Genomic DNA, 20851 nt, shown 5'->3' with positions numbered 1-20851 from the left:
TGTGTGTGTGTGTGTGTGTGTGTGTGTGTGTGCACGCATGTGTGTGTGTACGCATGTGTGCGCGTATCTGTGTGTGTGTGTGTGTGTGTGTGTGTGTGTGTGTGTGTATTATATATACTTTTTTTGCAGTCACTCAGCCAAAGCTCGGTCCACATTCTCTCACGTCTGGCTGTCAGCTCGAATTTTCCTCTCTCCTTCCAAGCTGTTTCCAGCACTGGGTCTTTGTGCGCCACACCCTTATGGAAAAGTACCCCTCAAATCATGGGGCTTTCATGTGATCACAGCCTGGTGCTTACAGGAATGAAGCTCACTGTGTTACTGCTGCATAGTGTAAGATAATCACTTTGTTTAAGTGATTTTAGGATTAGATGTTGTGCGATCCTGTACATACACAGATCCTGTACACTTTAATTTCTCGCATTTTGCCTGTGCTCTCTTTTTTATTCCATAGCAGAGACAGGGAAACAGCAGGACTTTGCTCTCAGTCTGGCCGTGGAGGGCAGAGCGCAGCCCAGATTACCGCTTGCCTCCTCTTGGACGTGGTGTCGGCCGAGGACGCCTGCGCTTGCATGAATTGTTCGGTTACTTAGTCTCAAATTCATTGAGAGAAATTGGCACAAATCGCACCTCTGTCTCCTTTGCCCTTTTCTACTTTGAAAAACAAATTGAAGTTGAACTTTTCCATTACAAGGAAGGGTGGGGGGTGAGGGGTGTGGAGGTGTCTGTGCTCCCAGCTGCACAACAGTGAAGGTTACTACTAAAACTCACAACTCGAGTCTGGCTGGTGTCTGCTGTAATTCCTGTTTTTAGCAAAATTAAAATCTGAAAATGGTCTTTTTTTCACAGTTGTAAGAACAAATAGATAGGTGGATAAATGAATGGAGAAAGCCATTATCAGTGGCAGAACATTGGTTTTATCACCAAGCAGTAGTGAAGAGGAGTATGTCTGTGTCCTACATGGGTGTCCTGCTTTGGAGTTTAGATGTTACATGAGCTGTAGTTCGCTGCAAAATAATGAGCAAGACGACGCTTTATAGTCCTTATGAAGGCGTCTGACAGAACAGAGACATTAACATCATCATCTGTCGGGACCATCCTGTGTATGAGAAAGTAACCAATATTTATTTATGTTGTGATAATGGTGTTCCACTTAGAAAATGTGGGGTTCTTTTATTGGTGAAGAAGCAAAAAAAAGAGCAACCCATCTGCGCTGGCCTCTTATTGTCATTTAGAAACACCACAATCCAAGTAGTGGCATTTTCCATTGTGTGAGTTTGTTGTTTTATTGTTTAGTCGATTACTAGCGGTAAGGTGCAGGGTAAACATTCAGACCTATTTTAAAAAGATAATGCAGTGAAAACATGTCTATTTTGTGATACAAAAAGTGGACAGTTTGAAGAATTCCTGCGGTTTAGTTTGTGTAATTGATTGGTTACCAGGTCAGGGTGGGTGATGTAAGATTAGCAGACATTCTGTAACAGAGACACAAACCACAGAGTGAATTCTGAACTCAGGGAAACAGCTTCAGTAAACAAAAGTTCCAGAGAAAGAAACCAAGGATGACAGGCAATAAAGACCGTCTTCCCACAGACTTGACCGTTTTTTTTTGTGCAAACTCGACCACGAGACGGAACCGGGGCAGAAGAGTCAGAGGGAGTCACGGAATCGGGCACTTTCCGCCTCCAGACAGGGTCAGGCTTTCAATCAGATAGCTGTCCAGTCAGAGGCTTAATGCACATCAGGATGTGTAGTCAGGTCTGTATGACAGTAATTCACTGCGAAAAATGCGTTATTGCTCTCCTGCCCGTTCTGCACATCCCTCCTCCCTCCTACTCAACCGCAGACTGAGGGCTGGCAGATCCTTTTGAAGAGAGGGCAGGTGATGTGGCAGGTCCCATACAGGTGTGTAAAGTAAACACCTGTGGCAATGTGTCCAAGGCAGCTGGCGCACAGTATATACCCAGAATCCATTTACATATCACCATATCAACCTGCAATCCCCGACCAATCAGGTGAGACTTGCTTCTATCTGTTCACTCAATCAGAGGCGGGTTTGGTAATAACAATTCAGGGCTTGATTGATTTCCCAAAAGTTGGATTGTTCTTTACTGAATAGACTTTAATGACTTCAGTTAAATAGTTAAACTCTTTTGAGAAAGGTTTCCGTTTTGCATACATCATCTGTTGGTAATGAGGGTTTTTATTCAGCACAGCCTTCACCTGTGATAACATATTCTCTTCCCCCTGGTGAAGTTTCACATGACTAATGAATGAACCGCTTTGTCCTGGGCATTGAAAGGGACAGAATTCAGGTGTACCGGCTCTTGTGAAAATGATAAAGCATCTTAATTAAAGAGTCACTCTCAGCCGTAAACCCGTGGGTCCTCTGCATTACCGAATGGAGCGCGTGGAAGGCAAGAGTAATATGTGCAATCGCCATCACTGTGCATGAATCATGTGTTCCATGTATATTCATTACTTATGATATTGTGTCACCAGAAACGTCATTACATGATTGATTGAGTACTTCTTATATACCTGTCTATTCTCTTTCTTGTCAAGTTCCAAAAAGCTAAAGGGGAAAAAAAAAAAGTACTGCTTCTTTAGCCTGATTTTCCCTTAAACTGAATCGACCCACTGCTACAGAAGAATGGAATAAGTTTGGAGCAGAGTCTAAGAGAGAGAGGAAATTGGATATGTAATTATTTAGTACGCTATCAGTGTCCTGAACAGCACTGCTTCCTTTTGTCTTTTTCTTTTTCTGTAAGTTCTTTAAGGGGATCTTTGATGAAAGGAATACTAGAGATTGATAGACCTATTACAGGACAGTGTCTAGTATGAGTAGCTGGTTGTCTCTCATTGGCAGTTAATGACCTCAGAGAATGGGTTTTGAAATTGCACTCTAAAAAATGTAGTAATACCAATACTTTATGTGTTAGATCATTTTAATGGCTGGTTTAAAAAATTATCTTACCTCACAGCTTATCAAATATTCTCTTTTATTCTCTTTTTTTGTTTTGAGTGATGGGGATTAGATACATGTTGTACTGAACAAACCAGAATGTACCAGTCAGAAGGTATTTTTCAGATCTTGGAGAAAGCCACTAAGTGTGTGATTCAGCCTATAGCGGCTTCAGACCATGTCACATGGGTGTTGTCAGAGGGCGATGTATTAGTACACACATGCACTTCACATGTGTGTAACCTGTAACCCGACCTGAACCTGATGGGACACGATGAAACAGGTCAGGTTTGGGCTGATTCGGGCCTGTAATCGCGTCATAGCATTTGGGGTCGGGTCGGGTCAAGCTCAGCCTCTCTGGATATCAGCTTTTGAATGTGCTGCTGTCTGAAATGTGGGTTAAAATCTCATTTTGAATGAATGACATACACAAGAGGAATTAACGTTTTCAAAGCTACTGAGCGTATCAGGCTTGAATGGAGGATTACTGCTGTTTACTTATTTAGAGTAGAAAAATTTATTTCCACTCCATTTTCAAGAAAAGGACTGTTTATTCTGTTGAACTGTTGAGCTGAGTGTTCAGATTCTTATATGTTTTTTTAATGTACAGCCATTATTCACCATTATGTCCCAACAAGGACGGACCATATTGTTCATTTGTTAAGCTGCGATTCAGTGTCTCCTTTGGATCTTTCACTGAGTGCACTATTTTACTGAAAAAGAGAGGTTTTGGTAAAATAATATTGGTATATATAAGGTGCTGGATGGTAAATTGATTCGGTTTCCTTATTACAATTTTGTAATTAGTATCATTAGCCTTAGCATAATCAGGCTTGGGTTTCAGGTTCAGTCCTGTGTGGACCTTTAGTTAACTCACTGGCACACTTTTACCCTGGCCTGTTGCTTCTCTTCTGCTGGAATGTTAACCTTCAGAGTATTTTGTCTTTTTTCTCTTGCTGCCAAGAAAAGAAATCTACTGTATGTTTTCAACTGGTGCTGTAAAAAAGCTATTTTTTAACAGACATATTTTAAATTAAACTTGTTTGAAATGAAAGGGAACCCTAACAGAGTATATACAGTATACTGTATGTGTCCAATATTTCATCTGAATATTTTCACCCTCGCCAGCTTTTCTTACTCTTAGAAAACATTAAATATCTTCAGTATCTGTGTTTATTTTACAATAAATAAAGCATAAAATATTTTTTTTTTACCCTCGCACAAATTTCAGACCTATCACAGAAAACTCTGCATGAACTTTTTTTTTTTTGTTAGACTTTTGAATTCTGCCAAAATAAAATGCTGAGGGAGAAACTTTTGGAACACTGAATTTTTTGTGTGTAAAGAAAGAAAGCAATTCATGTGCAGAAAGAGAGGGAGGGGGGGAGAAAGAAAAGTTTTTGTGATGATTTTCCTGATTTTGTATGGGGAAACTTTGGGGGGGTGGGGGGGGACAGCGAGCACCAATCACACGCTCTTTTCACTGTGTAGGTGGAGCTGCTGCGCATCGCAGGGAAGCCGAGGGAGACGCAGTTTTCCAGCATGAATCGCGCTTTTAACAGGAAAAAAGGTAAAAGCTCACGTCCTCCATTTTTCTTTCCTTTGTGCCCCTGCCCTGCCTTTGCGTACTCTCTGCCATCTCCCACAATGCCGCTGCGGTTACGCGGCTCGCCGGGTAGTCTGGCTCCTCCTCGCCATTGTCCTCCCGAAAGCCAGACGAATCTATCACCATCTGTCCCGCTCCCCCCTCCCAGAGGAGCCAGTGGATTCCTAATGTGATAGGCCCCCGCGGTCCTGTGGAGACCGTTTTAGGACCCGGCTGCTCTGCTCTGGTGATAATCTTGCATTATCGGTCCCACTGCCCTGTCAGACGCTTATTGGAAAGATAAAGACAGAAATCACTGAAGACAGATTTCTTCTCTCAGCAAAGATCTGCTTTCATTACCGATAGTGAACGGCATTCTTCCTACAAACATCTGAGGATTGCTGTTTGCCGTTAGTATTTTTTTTCCTCTTTCCCAGTAATTTAATTTAATGCATTCTTCGCAAACATACTTTTGTTTTTGGTTGATAGTGGTAAAAATTGTGAATTTTGTTTGTAGAAACACGTACATATTACTTTTGTGTTCATTCAAGCACACTTTCTGCCTGCCATTCTCTGCCTCGCACTAATGTGCTCACTCACACAAGGAGCTCCATACAGACACCATACACAGCCATGTGCCCTTTGATTGTGTACAGCTATTTAAAGCATCTCCAGGGATGAAGTCATCCTACATAAAGGCGCATTAATGCCTCTGACTGTGGTACAAAGCTTTTCCAGGCTCTCTATAAACACAGCTGACTTCTTGCTGGGGAAATACATAGATGGCTTTGAGCAGAGCGTTCATTATGCAATTGCATAAAACCAATCGTCAGTGGGGAGCGGAGTGGAAAGAATAAAGCTGAATGGAGTGCTGTGCCATTTTGCGTTGATTAGCTCACAGCAGTGCGCATTTCTAAGCCTGGTAGTCTGCATGCATAGAATCATTGTTACATTTGTTCAATATTTAATACTAAGCATGCAGGATTAAATTACAGTGCAACTGAAAGATGATTTCTGTCATCACTGCCATTGTAACCCTTATTTGTTGTGGTTATGCCATGATTTTTCCTTTCCTCAAGCACATTTCCCCTGCACAGAGATTTATCTGGATGATACATGCTCTTAATGTTCTTGAAATGTCATGTGTTGAGAAAGAAGAAAATAGTTAATTGTTTTACATGGAAACTATGCATCATAACTTGTTGGCTAACATGCATTACATAGCTATACATATATATGTAGTTAATGAACCTTCAGTACTGTCCTACTTTAACACAACAGACCTAGATTCATAGTTTTTGGGATATACTTCTACAAACTCACTCATTTACCAATTGACTTTACTATCAGTGTCATACTAACTACAAAGGACAGGAAAGTACCCAACAACTTCATGACATACAGAACGTTAAAGTATTTTAGTATTACAGTACCATACCTGTTATTTAGGAGTATTGAGATCAAATCAATATGTAAATAATAGTTTTTCTGTCACTGTACAGTATGTAGGCTAGTCACAGCCAAGTAGACCAGTGGCCATTAGAAGGTTGACTTTCAGACGTGATATTTTCTCAGAGAATAAAGAAATACTATTCAGTTTACATAATAATTAGAGCATTTCGTTCAGATTGGCTGAAGAAAACAAAACAAAACAAAATATGTGTATAATAAAGAGAGAGAGAGAGATATATTGTTCAAGGAATCTTTCAGTTCACTGTTACATTTGGTCAGTAATGCACTCAATCTTGTGTCCTTGAGAGAATTTCCTGTTATATTTTCTTTTGATACATATCCCAGCTAGGGGCCATTTTGCCCATGTATTTTGAGTTCTTCACTCTTGGAAACCCATCTGGAAGATGGAACATTTTAAATCCCTCTAAGACCATTTTTCAGTGTCCGTGCAGTTTGATCCAAAGCTTATTTCAGGCCCTCATTGCTTTGGTAATTACAATGCTTGCAACATCTTCACTTCGGGTGACCAATGGCTGAATCTCTGAAACAGTTTGACACTGAAATGTTTCATTTCATTTCTCATTAAGGAGGTAAATACAGAAACCAGAAAGTTTGAACCTGAAAGTCTGAAAGTATATTTATATGGATATAACATGAAAGTTTATATCATACTCTGTTTTTGTCAGCTTACAAATTTGTAATTTCTACATATGAAAACAAGTATTGGTTTATTAGATGGCAGTGTCTCAAAAGACATCACATACAGTATATAATCGTAAATAATTATATACTTGTTCTCTTTTTGTCCTGTGAATTTCTTCCATCTTTTATTGTGTTGTGGTATGGAAGAGTATAGACCATCCTTTGCAAAATAAATACATAAATTTACTGCAACATGAGACACTTCAAATTGGATGTTCGTCTTTCATCCTGTGTCTGCAGGTCATGTGGCAGATTCTTTAATCCACAAGCTAGAGCCACTGTCTGCCTTCCTCTGATCACAAAGAAGTAATTGGGCACAAATAATATTCATCGAGTGTGTTCCAGGCTCATGTATCGCATTAGCAGACACAGGACATTTTTAATGGCAGTGTTGCCTTTGATTTAATGCCCAGTGAAAGCGGAGCGATGTTTGGAATCACGCAGGGCTGACATGAAAAGGCCGGGAAGCTCGGTCGCTCACGTTTCAGGTGCACAGGCGTCTTACTTTCCACACTCTTCATCTCCTACAAACCCTTGCGTTAAGAGCCGGAAACGGGATTGCGTGTCTAAACGCTTTGGTTGCGGGGGTTCTTATGACAGCGCCGTATATAGGGCAACTTTAATTGTAAATCCTGTTTTTCGGAGGCTGTTAATAAGATTATGGCATCTATCCTGAGTGATGTTTTATTAATGGCAGCAATAGGCCCGCCTCAGGCACTGCCAGCCTGATTGCCCCGTAGTGCTGGCAGAGTTTATCCCAACCAGCAGGCGCTGCAGCGGTGGGTACCGGCTGTAGAGCTGTGGTTTTCTGTTGTTTGTTTGTTTTGTGTTTTTTTTTTCTTTTCCCCAGAGTCATCACATGTGATTGTGTGGGGTAAAACTGCCATGTAATGATCCAGTCTGCGGTTCCCGCTGATGCGGAACGCTGGAGGTCAAGCGCGGCAGAAACGCAGACGGCTGCACGGTTATTCAGACCCCTTTTTAAGTGTAGCGTGAGGAGTGGATGAGTCAGCTGCCTATGAGGTTGAGTTATATCCATGGTAACGTTTGATTAACCTTTGTGGGGCAACTCTCCAGACAATCAATTAGTGTTCTTTGACAAATGCCATATACTGTATGCTAAAATTAACTCTTGCAGAACAATAGCTCCGCTCAAGGTCTGAAGGGAAGTGGAAGAAGAACAGTGTGTGACATACATAGAGGAGTACAGGCATGCAGGGGTAAATCGGATGCAGGCATCAGATATTCAGCTGCTGAGTGCAAACCCCATGTTGCACAGTACGGCTATATCATTATTGTAGCCTACGTCTAAAACGCCGTAGGTCTCAACAGGTTTAAATCTGCATTATGTGTAATGATAGCAGGGGCTTTTTTAACTGTCAGTGATGCAATAGATGGCTCAGAAACATACCGTAAACCCTATGCAAAGCATTCTGCTTGTCATTCTAATGACAGCAGGTAAAGCCACTCGGGAGGAAAATTAGATGCAGAGGTAATAGAAGCATTTTAATATGTTTGGAGCATGCCTGCAGTGCGCCAGGCGTACCATAAAACATGTAATAAAGCGCTCTCTGTGGTCAGAGAGCCGGGTTCAGAGCGTTCTGTGCTCTGATACTGCATCTTTTTTGAAACGGGTGCTTCAAAAATCTCTGCTCTTCAACGCTGTGTAGAGGATGAGTGCTATAGCAGGACACTGCTGGTGGAAGGGAGAGAGGAAACAGCCCTTTGTGTGACAGTTGGAAAATCGCATTACTGTGCCAATATCATCTGCCTGTCAATTCATGAATTGCTTCCATCACTTCCTAGAGAGCAGTGCTAGTTTAGTGCATAGTATTAGTAAGAGTTTGATTAGTTGTTGATTATGTATTAGTATAGTATTAGGGTATGAGTACAGAAAGGCAGTGTATAACTTTGGTGCCCATTTATACTTGTCTTAAGATGGATCTGCCTTAAAATACAGCAGAGTGAGCCAGCTGCCCTGTGCTCCATAACGGCAGGATTGGGGGACAGCCACTCACACCGAGGTATGATTGAGCTGCTACCTGCAGTAAAATGGAAACCTTAGCTTGGGAGAAGTGGCCTGGCTGAAGCTGCTCACTTACAGAGTGATCATCTAAGCCCTCTGAAATCTAAGCCCCTTTAATCTAGTAGCTTGCAAGGAAGAACAGTAAAATATCACATCTTTACCAGGACTACTTATGGAGACAGCTGCACCCAGGTACAAGGGGGTCAGTCCCCCCTCAATTCAGACAATTCAAGAAAAGTATTGAAATTCATACGTACATACATACACACACGTTCTCACATACACACACACACACATACGTTCACACATACACACATACATATAGATAACTGCCAAAACAGGGGAACGCCCACACAGCGCCTTAATAGGGCGTTGGGCCAAAGTGAGCTGCCAGAACTGCCTCGGTGTGCCTTGGCATAGATTCTGCAAGTGTCTGGAACTCTGCTGGAGGGACGTGACACCATTCTTCCGAAAGAAATTCCATCACTTGGCGTTTTGTTGACGGTGGTGGAAAATGCTGTCTTAGGCTCCGCTCCAGAATCTCGCGTAAGTTTTCAATTGGGTTCATCTCTGGTGACTGGGGCAGCCATGGAATATGGTTTACATCATTTTAATGCTCATCAAACCTTTCAGTGACCAATTATACCCTGTGGATTGGGTTGCTGTCATTCTGGAAGATACCACTCCCAGAAGTATAGGAATGCTTCACCTCAGGATGAAGGTGATCACTCAGAACTGTATTTAGTGGTATTTACCTTGCCCTCTGAAGGGGTTGAGTGGATCCAAACCATGCCAGAAGAATGCACCCCGCACCGTAACAGAGCCGCCAGAATCCTTCACCAGGGGAAACAAGCAATCAGGCCTGTCGGTTTCTTTTGCACTTGTCCGCTTGTTGAGAACAGGGTAAAGGATTATTCATCTAACCATGTGCCTTTTTCCCCTCTGCTCAGTAGACCACTGGCTGTGCTTTTTGCACTACTTTAATTGCAAAGGTGCATTTTTTTGTGTAATTAGGGGTTTGGTGCAGCCCGACCGTAGTGTCCCTCTCTGTGAAGTTCTCAGCAGGCTGTTCTTTATAAAACTGCGTGGTCATGCACTGGATTGATATTCTCATTTGGCTGAGTCATAGTTGCTCATCTGTTTTGCTTTTCATCTTGAACCAATGCATATCATGGTCCAGGAGTGTGTGCTTTCGACAACAGTTTCCCCCAGCTGATGATGCCTTTCCCTCAGACTTCCATGCCAACTTCACCTTAACTTCTGTTCCTTAATAAACATCAACTCCTGCCAAACATGCCTCAATAGTCACCCCTCTGTTGCTGAGATCTGTTCTTCTATGGTAGCCAAAATAATGGGCATCTGGGCCTGCCTATCATCTGTATAAATGGCCCTAGGCATGATGGGATGGTAAGCACGCACCTGCTTTCAATATACTTTGTGTCCCTCATTTACTCAGATGTTTCCTTTACTTTGGCAGTGTCCTATATTTCCTGTCTATTGCTATAAGGTAGTATAGCCCCATGCAGTCCTGCTCAGCAGTTGACTGCAGTTTGATTTCTGCATCCTTCAAATTTTGTCCCACACCGGCATTTAAATGTCGTCATTGCACTTCACAAGAAGAGAGAAAGTGGGAGAAAACCTTCCAGAATCTCCGTGGCTTGTGACCTTCTCTCACTTTCCAAACATGAGGCGATGCCTGCTTGTCTCGTTGGGCAACATGTGATCAGGGCTTTTTCACTGTCATGGCCGCTGTGGGAGAGGGCTGTTGAGAGCCATTACATTATACCGACAAACATATTCTCTCTCTCTCCCTCTCTCTCTCTCTCCCTCTCTCTCTCTCTCTCTCATCACCGAGCTGTGTTGCAAAATTTGTGTGTGGGGTTTTTTTTTTTTTTTTTTTGTCAAGCCTGCAGTCCTCATCAGTATTCGTTTGTGGAACGAGGTTTGAAAGAGCGTTCAATTAAATATGTAATTTACAGTAGCGTTTGCAAATTGACCTTTCAGACATCCTTTCAGTGTCCTGCGGAGAGGAGAGCAGCGCTGACCTTTACCGTAGGACAGGGTGGCGGCGGGTCGGAGGAGCCCAGCATGACTGAATAAGCAGGTGGAAGATGGATGACCAGATGTAGAACATAATAAACTAGGAGCGGGGGCCTTGCGCTCTAAATAAAATGTAGCTGTGGAAATGCCTGCGGTTAGCTGTATTTATCTCCATTCCAGACTTTAAAATGGGTCTTTAAGCCTGGCAAATCAAGCACCATTCCTTTCACATTGACTTAAATGAGAAATAATCCCGGTAGCTTCGCTGTATGGATTATCAATCTAGCCTTTTGCTTTTTTAAAAGCTTTCTCCTATTGAATTGTAATGTATTCAATTACTTAACTTAATTAAAATCAGTCTGTGAATGCAGCAGATACTGCCAGGAGTTATTTTAAATCTTCGTTCTTAAGGACATTGCTTTTCAGTCTACTGGATTTCTGCATTTAAAAATGAGGGAAAAAAATAGGCTTTTCTTCCTCTGTAAGACAGAAGCTGTGTTCCCATATATATTGTGTTTGGAGCTGGTTGTCTCGGAGGCTGTTTCTTTAGAGTGAATGTAAGGACACATAATGAACTTGAGTCAATGAGTCAGTGGTTACTAAGCCTGGAGTTTGTCCCATGAAGGTTACAGTGTGAAGAAATCAGAGGCTGTAATTAGGCTTAGACTTGATTGCGTGCTTTGTTAGGTATGTGGAACTCATCTGTGGCCTGTTTCAGATGTGTTTTGTAAAGCCTACACTATTTTTACTTAATTGCCTACTAATGCCTTAATGGCCTAGAGATTGAAAGAAGTGAGTCAGTCATTCCATGACAGTCTTTTGTAAATGCAGGTGTGTGCAGTGGTCTCCAGCTGTAGTGTCATGGCGATGTTGCACGTCAGAATTGAGTATTTATTTTCCTGAGAACTGTATTCCCTAAAACCTTGGCTTTAAAAATAGCAGAGTCCCAGAATGACACTCAATACGACATGTAACCTCTCAGCTGTCATCTCGATGATTCAGGACGTGAGCAAGCTGACCTTCGGTTTGCCAACGTGTCCCATGGCAAAAGTACTTCATCTCGCTCTTGACTTGCTTGGCGGGTGTCACCCGGGCCCCAGTGGAGCGAGGGTGCGGCGTGTGCCTCCGTACTGAGGGCGGGGGTGCGGACGCCTCTATTAATCAGAGCGGTTTGCTGATGCCGTGGTCTGGAGGGCCACCTGTATCGCATCCATCAACCGGCATTAGAAGAGGGAGAATTTACGCTTCTTTAGTGCTGTCTGAGAGGAGGGCAGATACATCATCCTCCTTCAGCCTTCGGTGCCCCGCAGAAAGATTCGTTCAGCGTATTTTTTTATGCTGTGCATCTGTGTCGGATTTAAACCCACAGCCCACACTGCAATCCAAGCTGGGGGAGCCGGTGTCCTGGGGTGGCATCGGAGAAGCTTTGCTCCGGCAATATACTTAAGCAGCAATCATTGAGTGGTCTTCAGTTTTTCTTCCTTTTTCTTTGTTTTGGACGTGGGCTGTAAGGGATCAAACTAAAAAAAATGGAAAGTGTCACACTTGATCAAAAGTGTCTGAAGTGCTCAAGTGGAAGTACCAAGTTATCTGGAAAATATTAGAAATGTCTGAGGCAGGAAAAGTTTCATCGGAAGCATCAAGTTGCATCAACAGTTGCCATATCACATGATCCATGTATTTTGAATTTGCATGCGTTGGATTATCAGTATTTCTGTTTATTAATGGAATCAATTATAATGTATAATGAGTAATTATAATGCACACTTTATTATCTGCAAATTATCTTTGTCAAGTGAATCTGTTCCTCGTTTATTTAAGGAATTCTCTATTTCTTAATCATGTGCCACTGAATGCTATTACAAGCTGAGCTAAAATCCACAAATACAATTCTATCCCATTTCCCTGACGTTTCCAAATGTTCCAGTAGTTTGTGGAGCAGGTGAGAATCTGCATTGTCTGTATCTCTACCGGGTCTGTAGGAAGGTGAAAGAACATGTAGACATGAATCTGTTAATGCAAGTGAAATCACCAGGGCTGGTCACGATACACCAGCGTGTCACAGAGAGGGCCAGAAGCAGCACAGGTCTGCGGTGGCGCGGCTCTGAAACGAAATACGAGAACAACCTCATTTTGTCAAAAGGAATTAAGCGTAATTAGTGCTGGAATTTAACGTTAATTTCAACTGTGTGTGTTTGCGGGTGCATTGCATTAAGGTTATGAGGACGCTTATGAGGTAGGTGACCTCTCATATTTAATGCGTGGTGGTGAAAGGGCATCTCATTCAGGTGCATGCAGCGGCATAAATCACAGCGCTGGCTGCCGGCGCTTGCCCTTTTTGCCGCTGCGCGTGTTCTCCCTCGCTCTCAAACGGCTCCTGTTTCTTTCAGATAAATCATGGATGCACACTCCAGACGCACTGGCGAAACATTACATCGCGTATAACGCCAAGGTACGTGTCACACCCTTCTGCTCTCGCTGTTTGTTTTCCTTTTTTTTTTTTTTTTTTTTTTTTTTGGAACTGCGGACGACTCCCCCTGCAAGATCATCTCATATCTGGTGATCTGTTTAGCAGACTGTCACAAACTCATTGACTTTCACCTCCCTGTTTATGAGACTACACCCTGAAACTCGGAGCTAATGCCAAAGGAAGAGTTTCGCAATTATTTTGGCAATGCTAAATTGCCGATTTTGGCAGACGGAAATTCCTTGAAGACTTTCCTAATAATTTGGCAGTGTCAAAGTTTGCTGACTTATTGAGACAGCTGCTTGCATGGCAGCAAGAAAACATTGGCAGTGATAGAATGTCTTACGTTTACTTTTTTTTTTTTTTTACAGATGTTTGTGTGGGAGTGTTGCTCTTTACCTGCTCATTGGTTTATTGAACACCGAGCAATGGCTTTGAAAACTTGTAAAAGTATCTTTTCAATGTGTTCCTCTAAAGATAACCTATGACGCAGCACCTGGCCGTGCTGACGAGCGGTGCTGTACGATCCAGGGATTCGGAACAGATATGTCCGCCTGGAGCGAGTAAAGGGGAGAGGGTGGTTTTCCGGGGGGGGACTAAAGACTGGTGTAATGGGGAGAGGTAATCAGGAGCGAGCAGCAGGGCCTCCCGTTCCACAGATCTGTCTCTTCTGGCAGTCGCATTGAGCACAGGCTGTGCTTTGTAAACCAAGCCCTTGGGTGCAGCATCTGCCATGGACATCCAGAATGCAGATATATGTGAGACCTGCTTGCTTTTTTTGGGAGGAGGTTTGCCCTGAATGGTGATTTTTGCGGTACATTTAATTGGATTGGAAACTGGGGTGGGGAAGAGATACCCATGGGCCAGGTGGATTCTGTGAATTTCCACTTTTGGTTGTAGGAGACAAAGTACAAGAGAGAGACTTAAAGAGCCACAACAACTAATGAGAAAGAAAGAAGAACAAAGGAATACAAGGGAGCACAGTCTGAGTCTAGAAGGACAGTCCATGTCACATGAAAGCATTGATGTTGACATTGCTGACCAGTGAAGAGTTACTGGACATGTCACATAATGAACTGAATTAATCATCAAAAACTGATACTGTTTGAACCGTATTGTCCGTTTGAAATATTTTTTTTTCTTCAGATGAACCGCTAAGAAACATAAGCTGAGTTTAATATTAGGGGCCTGTCATCCTGAAGACGCTGTTTAGTGCCGAATGGCAATGCATGGTTCCTCTGACAGCACTGAAGCTTGAGATACATAATTGGGCATATGGAGAAGCACGCTGGAAGCTTAATGACGCCATCTTTTGGAGAGTAACTGTAGTGTTAGTTTTGTGGGGAAAAAAATGACTCATGGAAACCGGAAGAAAAAACACTGTGATACTTTCATCAATTAAGACATCAGTGTTTCTTTTTGATGTTTATAATGCATAAATGCATTAATTTCTGCAACATGGACATTTGTTTCATGTTTAAAGTCATTGAATCATGTGCTATGGATAGTGAATACTGTGTGAAAAGTGTTCCTTCATGTAAAGGTATTTTAAGTGCAACCATTTATCTGTGCCTGTGTGAACTAGGCTATTTAACAGTCCTTCATATTTTTTTTTAGTTTCTTGGAAACACAGAAGTGGATCAACCTAAGGGCACAGAGGTTGTAAGGGATGCAGTCAGAAAGCTTAAGGTAAGTTTCAAAATGCAGTGTATGCATTGTGCAGTTTTAGTTATCCTTATAACAGCTAGTGTGTAATAGGCGACATACTGTACAATGAAATACGTCTCCTAATTTTTTGTTTTGGGAGCTTGGAAATCGGAGGCTGATGGTGGTCGTTTGGTTGAAACATGAACTCCAACTGGAAGTCATACTCAGTTCAAAAACTTTAACTTCCCCTTATGAATCCTATATAAACTTGATATGAGAATTGTCAAGGAAGATTAATTTGATATGCTGCAGATATGGTAGCTGTCTGATTGGATTAAATGTCATGCCTTTCACTCTTATTGCTCCAGCAGTCACAAAGCAAAGAGTGGATGTCAGTATGAGCCAAGCAACACAGACAGATGGATAGATGGATAGACAGATAGATAGATAGAGAGGATCGTAGGATGGGTAGGATAAATTGTTGATAATAAGCTAGGCAGGTAGGTATGTAAGTAAGTAGGTAGGTATGTCAACTGATAGATAGGCGGATAGGTAAGTAGGTAGGTAGGTACATAGGTAGCTAGTTCCACAGGCCACCTCCATTTCAGACTGCCACTGCCCCACCGCGCACACACACACGCACGCACGCACACACTAGCACACGCACACTCACACACACACACACACACACACACACACACACACAGTGTGTTGCATCCCTGTCACTGTCTGTTGTTTCTTTTTATCTGTTTGCTGTTCAGAGTGCCATCTGTATTGATGATTGAATCTGTGTCAGATTGCCATCTATACTGATGATTGAATCTGTGTCTGCATTGCGATTAGCTAGTGTGCCAGTAGGTGGTAGCATAAGGTCATTAACCCTCCAGATGTGCAGTTTCATTGTGATACAGTGTTTTGGTGTTCATGCAGTGTTTTACATAATGCTATTACACTTAAACGTGCATTTCTTACTGTCCTGACGTTGGGGAGAGTAATTTAAATGCACTGTCACATATTATCGTTCCCAGATGTGTGTGTAAACATCAGTCAAACCCGTCACACGTTTTTTTTCGGTCTAAGTGATGCTTGTGTTATTTTTATTGCTGAAGATGTTTGCTGCCCCACGTGTTTCCGTACTAAACTCATTACAAGGCAGCTCACACCTCATAGGTTAGCAGCAGTATGGAGCAGCTGGACTCAACACCTGATTTATTAAAAAAAATCAAAGCTGAAACAGCTGGTTCACTTAAACGTCTTTTTCCCGTGGAATCTAAGCCTTGCAAGCGTTTACCAGCATTGCCATGATAATTAATGCTAGTTAAGCTTTCCCTGACCAGTCTGCAGTTAAGCTTGCACTGAGCATTCTGCTGTTGGAGCAGGGAATAAGCTATCAAATCACTTACACACGGCTATAAACCAGGAACCTGAATTCACATATTTTATTTTGAAAGGTGTGTTGCAAGAGATTTTACCTCTCAGTCGGGGTGTTTTTTCCGGTCTGTGTTAGTATTGGCAAAGGCAGTAATTGCCAGATACTTTTGGGTATAGCAGTACATCATGCCCCAGCGTACGCATAGTTTTTTTTCTGGCCACTCTGGTGTCTGCCATAAAAGATAGAAACACAGACATAAAAGCCATTGTTTCTCATTTGCATTTCAATTAAAGTGGTGCATAGAGAAACATCCCCATGATTTCACTCATTAAATATAACACCTGGGGCTGTGTTCACACACAAACAGCCTGTATTAAAAATAACTCTGAGACTGTGTAAAATTCAAAGAATAAAAGCTAAACCGTGTGCCAAGTTACAAAGCAGTTCCAATAGCCTTTTAGACCTTATCATAAGATTGATCTTAAAATGCTGAATAAAGTATTTAGGGAATGAATGGCAAATCTTAATGCCTTGGGAGTATGCTCAGAGAGATGAGAGTGTGCAGAGAATTACTGCAACGCCCATGAATGACTGCAACAAGCTCAGAACTTTTGTCCAAGACAGATTGACTGTGAGGTATAGGCTGACAGATAATTAATAGGAAAGTACATCTTAGATCTGGCAGGGATTCAGCTCGTGACAAATTTAATTAGAGTGTCAGTCATATCACTGACACCAATAAACAATGATATTCTTCAGTTAAAAGTGCTGACAACGGTGCAAGATACAGCAAATGTGGAGTTATCCTAAGCCGTTTATACATGTAGGCAGACTGCTGAGATGAAATCTGGGCACTTTTTGTACCAAGGACTTTACTTTACTGGTGTGGTATGTTTTGCATTACAGTGTGGAAGGCTGCCTTTGGTGTAATCCTGATCAGGATGCAATGTAACATTATATGCTGTATTGAGAAGCTGCTCTCCTGTGGGCAAAGTCTACCAGTGTATGCAAAGCATGATTTGACACTCAGTGCACATCATATACCACCTGCTATATTTACACCACAGAAAATTCATTGCTAGCATTGCTAGCTTTTTACCGTCTTTGAAGCTGTGTGAAGGCTAGCTGGACATGGAGACATGGAGATGGCTAGAGTGGTACCCTTTCATACTGAAGTGAAGGTAGTTTGAAAGGTGGTGTGAAGCCAGCTTGCTCTACAGTATAAGGGGCCTCTAGTGTTCTTATCCTGTCCTTAGGAAAATTTGTTTTTAGCAGAGATGGTAGATATATATTTATGCAATCAATGTTAATTAGCGTTCAAATTACATAATTTGCTTCACTTACACTTGTGTGCAAACTTTAGTGTCTTGATCCAGTCGGTTGGTGTCATTCAAACCTGACTGGGAACAGCTTTTCATTGCAGAAGATTAATAGCAGACAGAAATGCCTGTATGCATATTGTGAATGTAGCATGAGTGTGAGTATTCTTGAATGTCACATGCCTTTTATAGTAATGGTGTAAGGCTTGCTCACGGCACCTGTGTGAGTGTGCTCCAGAGTTTACCTGCAAATGAATGCCAAGGCCTCGGCCCATTCCCAAGAGTCTAACGTTTTTTTAATGAATATGGACTCTGGCCATATCTGGTCCTTAGCAGGCAGAGGGTGAAGAACAAATTGATTATCTGAGTATTACCCATGTGTACCTAATTGTAGAGTTTCAGGATAATCGGCCACATTAGATAAATCGGCACAGAAACTAAGTCAGGGATAATATTGTTGTGCACGCTCAGTATAATTGCCACTGTCGCTAGCATCACTGCGCTAGCACTCCCACGTCATTAGCTGGCCATTGCTACCAGCGCCGCCTCATTCGCTGTCAGATGTTTGCATTCTCGGTTTTCATTGGCTGGATCTGCTGGATCGCTGAGATCTGGCCTGTTCCCATCATCCCCATTCTTCCGTCAGTCGTTTTAATGCATGGCTCATTTTTAATGGGACAAGAAATGGCAGCCTTGCTGCTGTGGTTTTATGCATACGCTCCATTATATTTTCATCTTCCCACTCGAGATGCAAAGTAGCGGCATGTGGCAAAGTAAACAAACAGGAAAGAGTTGCATATTGCATACTGCTGAAGGAAGCGGAGCTCTGAGCTCAGCCAGCAATAACTAAAATGTTGGATGGATTAAGCCTTTCAAAGAGGGTAATATGAGCCTTTATATGCCCTCATAATGGATGGTTAGTGTGGGCGTATGCTGGGCACATTAACGCCTGATCAAGCCTGGTCCTTTTTTTTTTCCCCCTTCCTGTGCCATATTTGAAATATGTTTCCTCTTCTTTCACATATTTCTGGCGGTTTCATCCTTCCGTTAACCCTTTTCTTCCTTTCTCTGTGTGTTTTCCCAACCTTTATTTCTCTGGTCTTAACCACAATGGCAGTGGATTTCAAGTGTGGAGTTCAAGTCTAACCAAGGTAAGAACACTGAAGGCAGCCTGGCGCTCAGGTTCTTCCTCGGTAAGATGAACTCCACACTTGACAAGCACTTTGTTTGCCTTTTTCTTTCCACCTCCCTGCCTGTCGTCTCTCCATACATTACACACACCCTCTCTCACACGCTTTCCGTCTTCTTTGCTGAGTGGAAACCCAACAAACTGAGGATGCGTGTAATGTGTGCATCTGGTCAATCCACGTTTTTGTCATATTGATCTCAGCTGTTTCTTTTCACCATTTATCTGAGCGTGGAGTTCTTTCTTACGAGAGTAGAACCACATTGAAAGGTTATAGCCTTTCTTTGAATACCAGTGATCTTTTGACATGATGTGTCTTTCTCGTCTTACAGTTTCAAAGGCATATCAAGAAGTCTGAAGGCCAGAAAATTCCAAAAGTGGAACTACAGATCTCAATCTATGGAGTGAAACTATTAGATCCTAAGACAAGAGTAAGTCCGTTTTTAATCTGTCTGTATAATACGCATGTATGCAGGTATCCGTCACTCATACAGAGTGAACTATGAGACCATCCAGTCAGCAGGAAGGTTGTGCATGGTGTTTATGTTACATTTGAGGAGGTGGCTCAATGGGACAAGGTGGATTAAATCACATCGCAGATTAAATATTTGCAGAGGGAAGAACACATTCGTCTCGGCTTCTCTTATTCAGCTTCCCGGCCATGAGGTTGTCTGCTCCTGGCCTCGGCAGTTATTTACTGCTTCAGTGGTCATGCTCTAGTCCTGCTCTAAGCACTAGAGGCTGCAATTTCCAATGAAAGTCGCAGGCAGGGTGTGACTTACGCACAATACATCATGGAAATGTGCACCACACTTGATATTTCAGTCTTTAAACCAGCTATAATCCTTGGAATTTAAGTATCACCTCCGACAAAATAGTTTACAATGTTACAATGTAATCTGTCCCTACTTGGAATGATGGCATTTGTCTCTTCTGAAATGACATGTTGTTCAGTGAAAACCTGGAAATGGTACTTCTGCCATCTGTCATCAAGACATCTTTAGCACAAAACGATTTGTCCCAGTCCAAACTGTCCACAGATGCTGGAATTGGCCCTCAGAGCTATTATGGCTACAGCGGTTTCAGACATAGGGGTAAACTCAAACAAGTTGAGTGATGCAGGTCATATTTTCGCCTGGTTAGGATCAAACACTCCACTTTTAGAAGACGAACAGTGTGTTTTAGGGGTCTGTGTTATCTCTATGACAGCCTAGCAGCGTGCTTTATGATCAGATGTTATCACTGTTCATGGACAGGCTGGCGCTTGTGCCACTGAACAGCCTCATCCTGCATTTCATTTTCGTTCTGTCATTTCAACATCACATGCTCCTCAGGCCAGAGATAGGAAGTGTTATTCCCTAAGCAGTTACCACAAACCAATCAGTTGTTGCTGTACCCTGCTTGGTGAGGGAACTGCCCCTTTTTTCCTTCTACCCTTCTAGCTGCAATGAAACAGACATTTATTTTATTTTGTTTTCTTGCTCACATTTTATTCTTGTTATTATCTATTTTTTCAAAATATCATAAATGTCTCTTGAACGCATACTTAAATTCATGGAGATACAGAGATTTCAACAAATCACCCTTAAGAACCGAGCGTTAGCTCTCGTCAAAGTCAATATCAAAGTCGGTGAATACCCAACTGATTTGAGCAGTTATAGCCGCTAAGGATTTTTAAAAGGAAACCAACATCCATTAACATCCGTATGTCAGCGATACTAATTAGCAGAATTAATCCGGATCTGATGTTTCGATATTTGTTTGTATAAGGGTTTGCCATTGTGCGGTATATAAGTGTATCTCCGTGTGCCATCCTTGAAATGGTAATTGAGAGTGTAGTTATTGTAAGTGTGGCAGCAGCTGTAGATTCCTGGGCATCATGATGCACTCAGCTTTGTTCTGTTTCGTTTCTCCGCTTTCAGGATGTGCTGTATAATTGCCAGTTGCACAGGATATCATTTTGCGCTGATGACAAAACAGACAAAAGGATATTCACATTCATCTGCAAAGACTCCGAGTCCAACAAACACCTTTGCTATGTGTTTGACAGTGAAAAATGTGTAAGTAATTCTTGCCTTGTGTGTTTATTAAAG

General features: G+C 42.2%; 1 protein-coding gene across 7 annotated transcripts in view; it reads left to right on the top strand.

The window, feature by feature from the left end:
• LOC118785663 (PTB domain-containing engulfment adapter protein 1) overlaps nt 1–20851 on the top strand; it is an 81128-nt gene that overhangs the window by 53957 nt on the left and 6320 nt on the right. For all 7 annotated transcript variants that reach the window (XM_036540500.1, XM_036540494.1, XM_036540499.1 and 4 more), the window contains exons 2-6: nt 4454–4532; nt 13158–13219; nt 14852–14923; nt 19091–19189; nt 20681–20818. In XM_036540500.1, coding sequence (XP_036396393.1) covers nt 4454–4532; nt 13158–13219; nt 14852–14923; nt 19091–19189; nt 20681–20818 — 450 coding nt within the window. The remainder of the gene's footprint in view (nt 1–4453; nt 4533–13157; nt 13220–14851; nt 14924–19090; nt 19190–20680; nt 20819–20851) is intronic.

The sequence above is a fragment of the Megalops cyprinoides genome, chromosome 11 (genome assembly GCF_013368585.1).
Source record: "Megalops cyprinoides isolate fMegCyp1 chromosome 11, fMegCyp1.pri, whole genome shotgun sequence".
NCBI lineage: Eukaryota > Metazoa > Chordata > Actinopteri > Elopiformes > Megalopidae > Megalops > Megalops cyprinoides.
The sequence above is the reverse complement of the archived record's forward strand: the minus strand, read 5'-3'. Positions and strand labels throughout refer to the sequence as shown.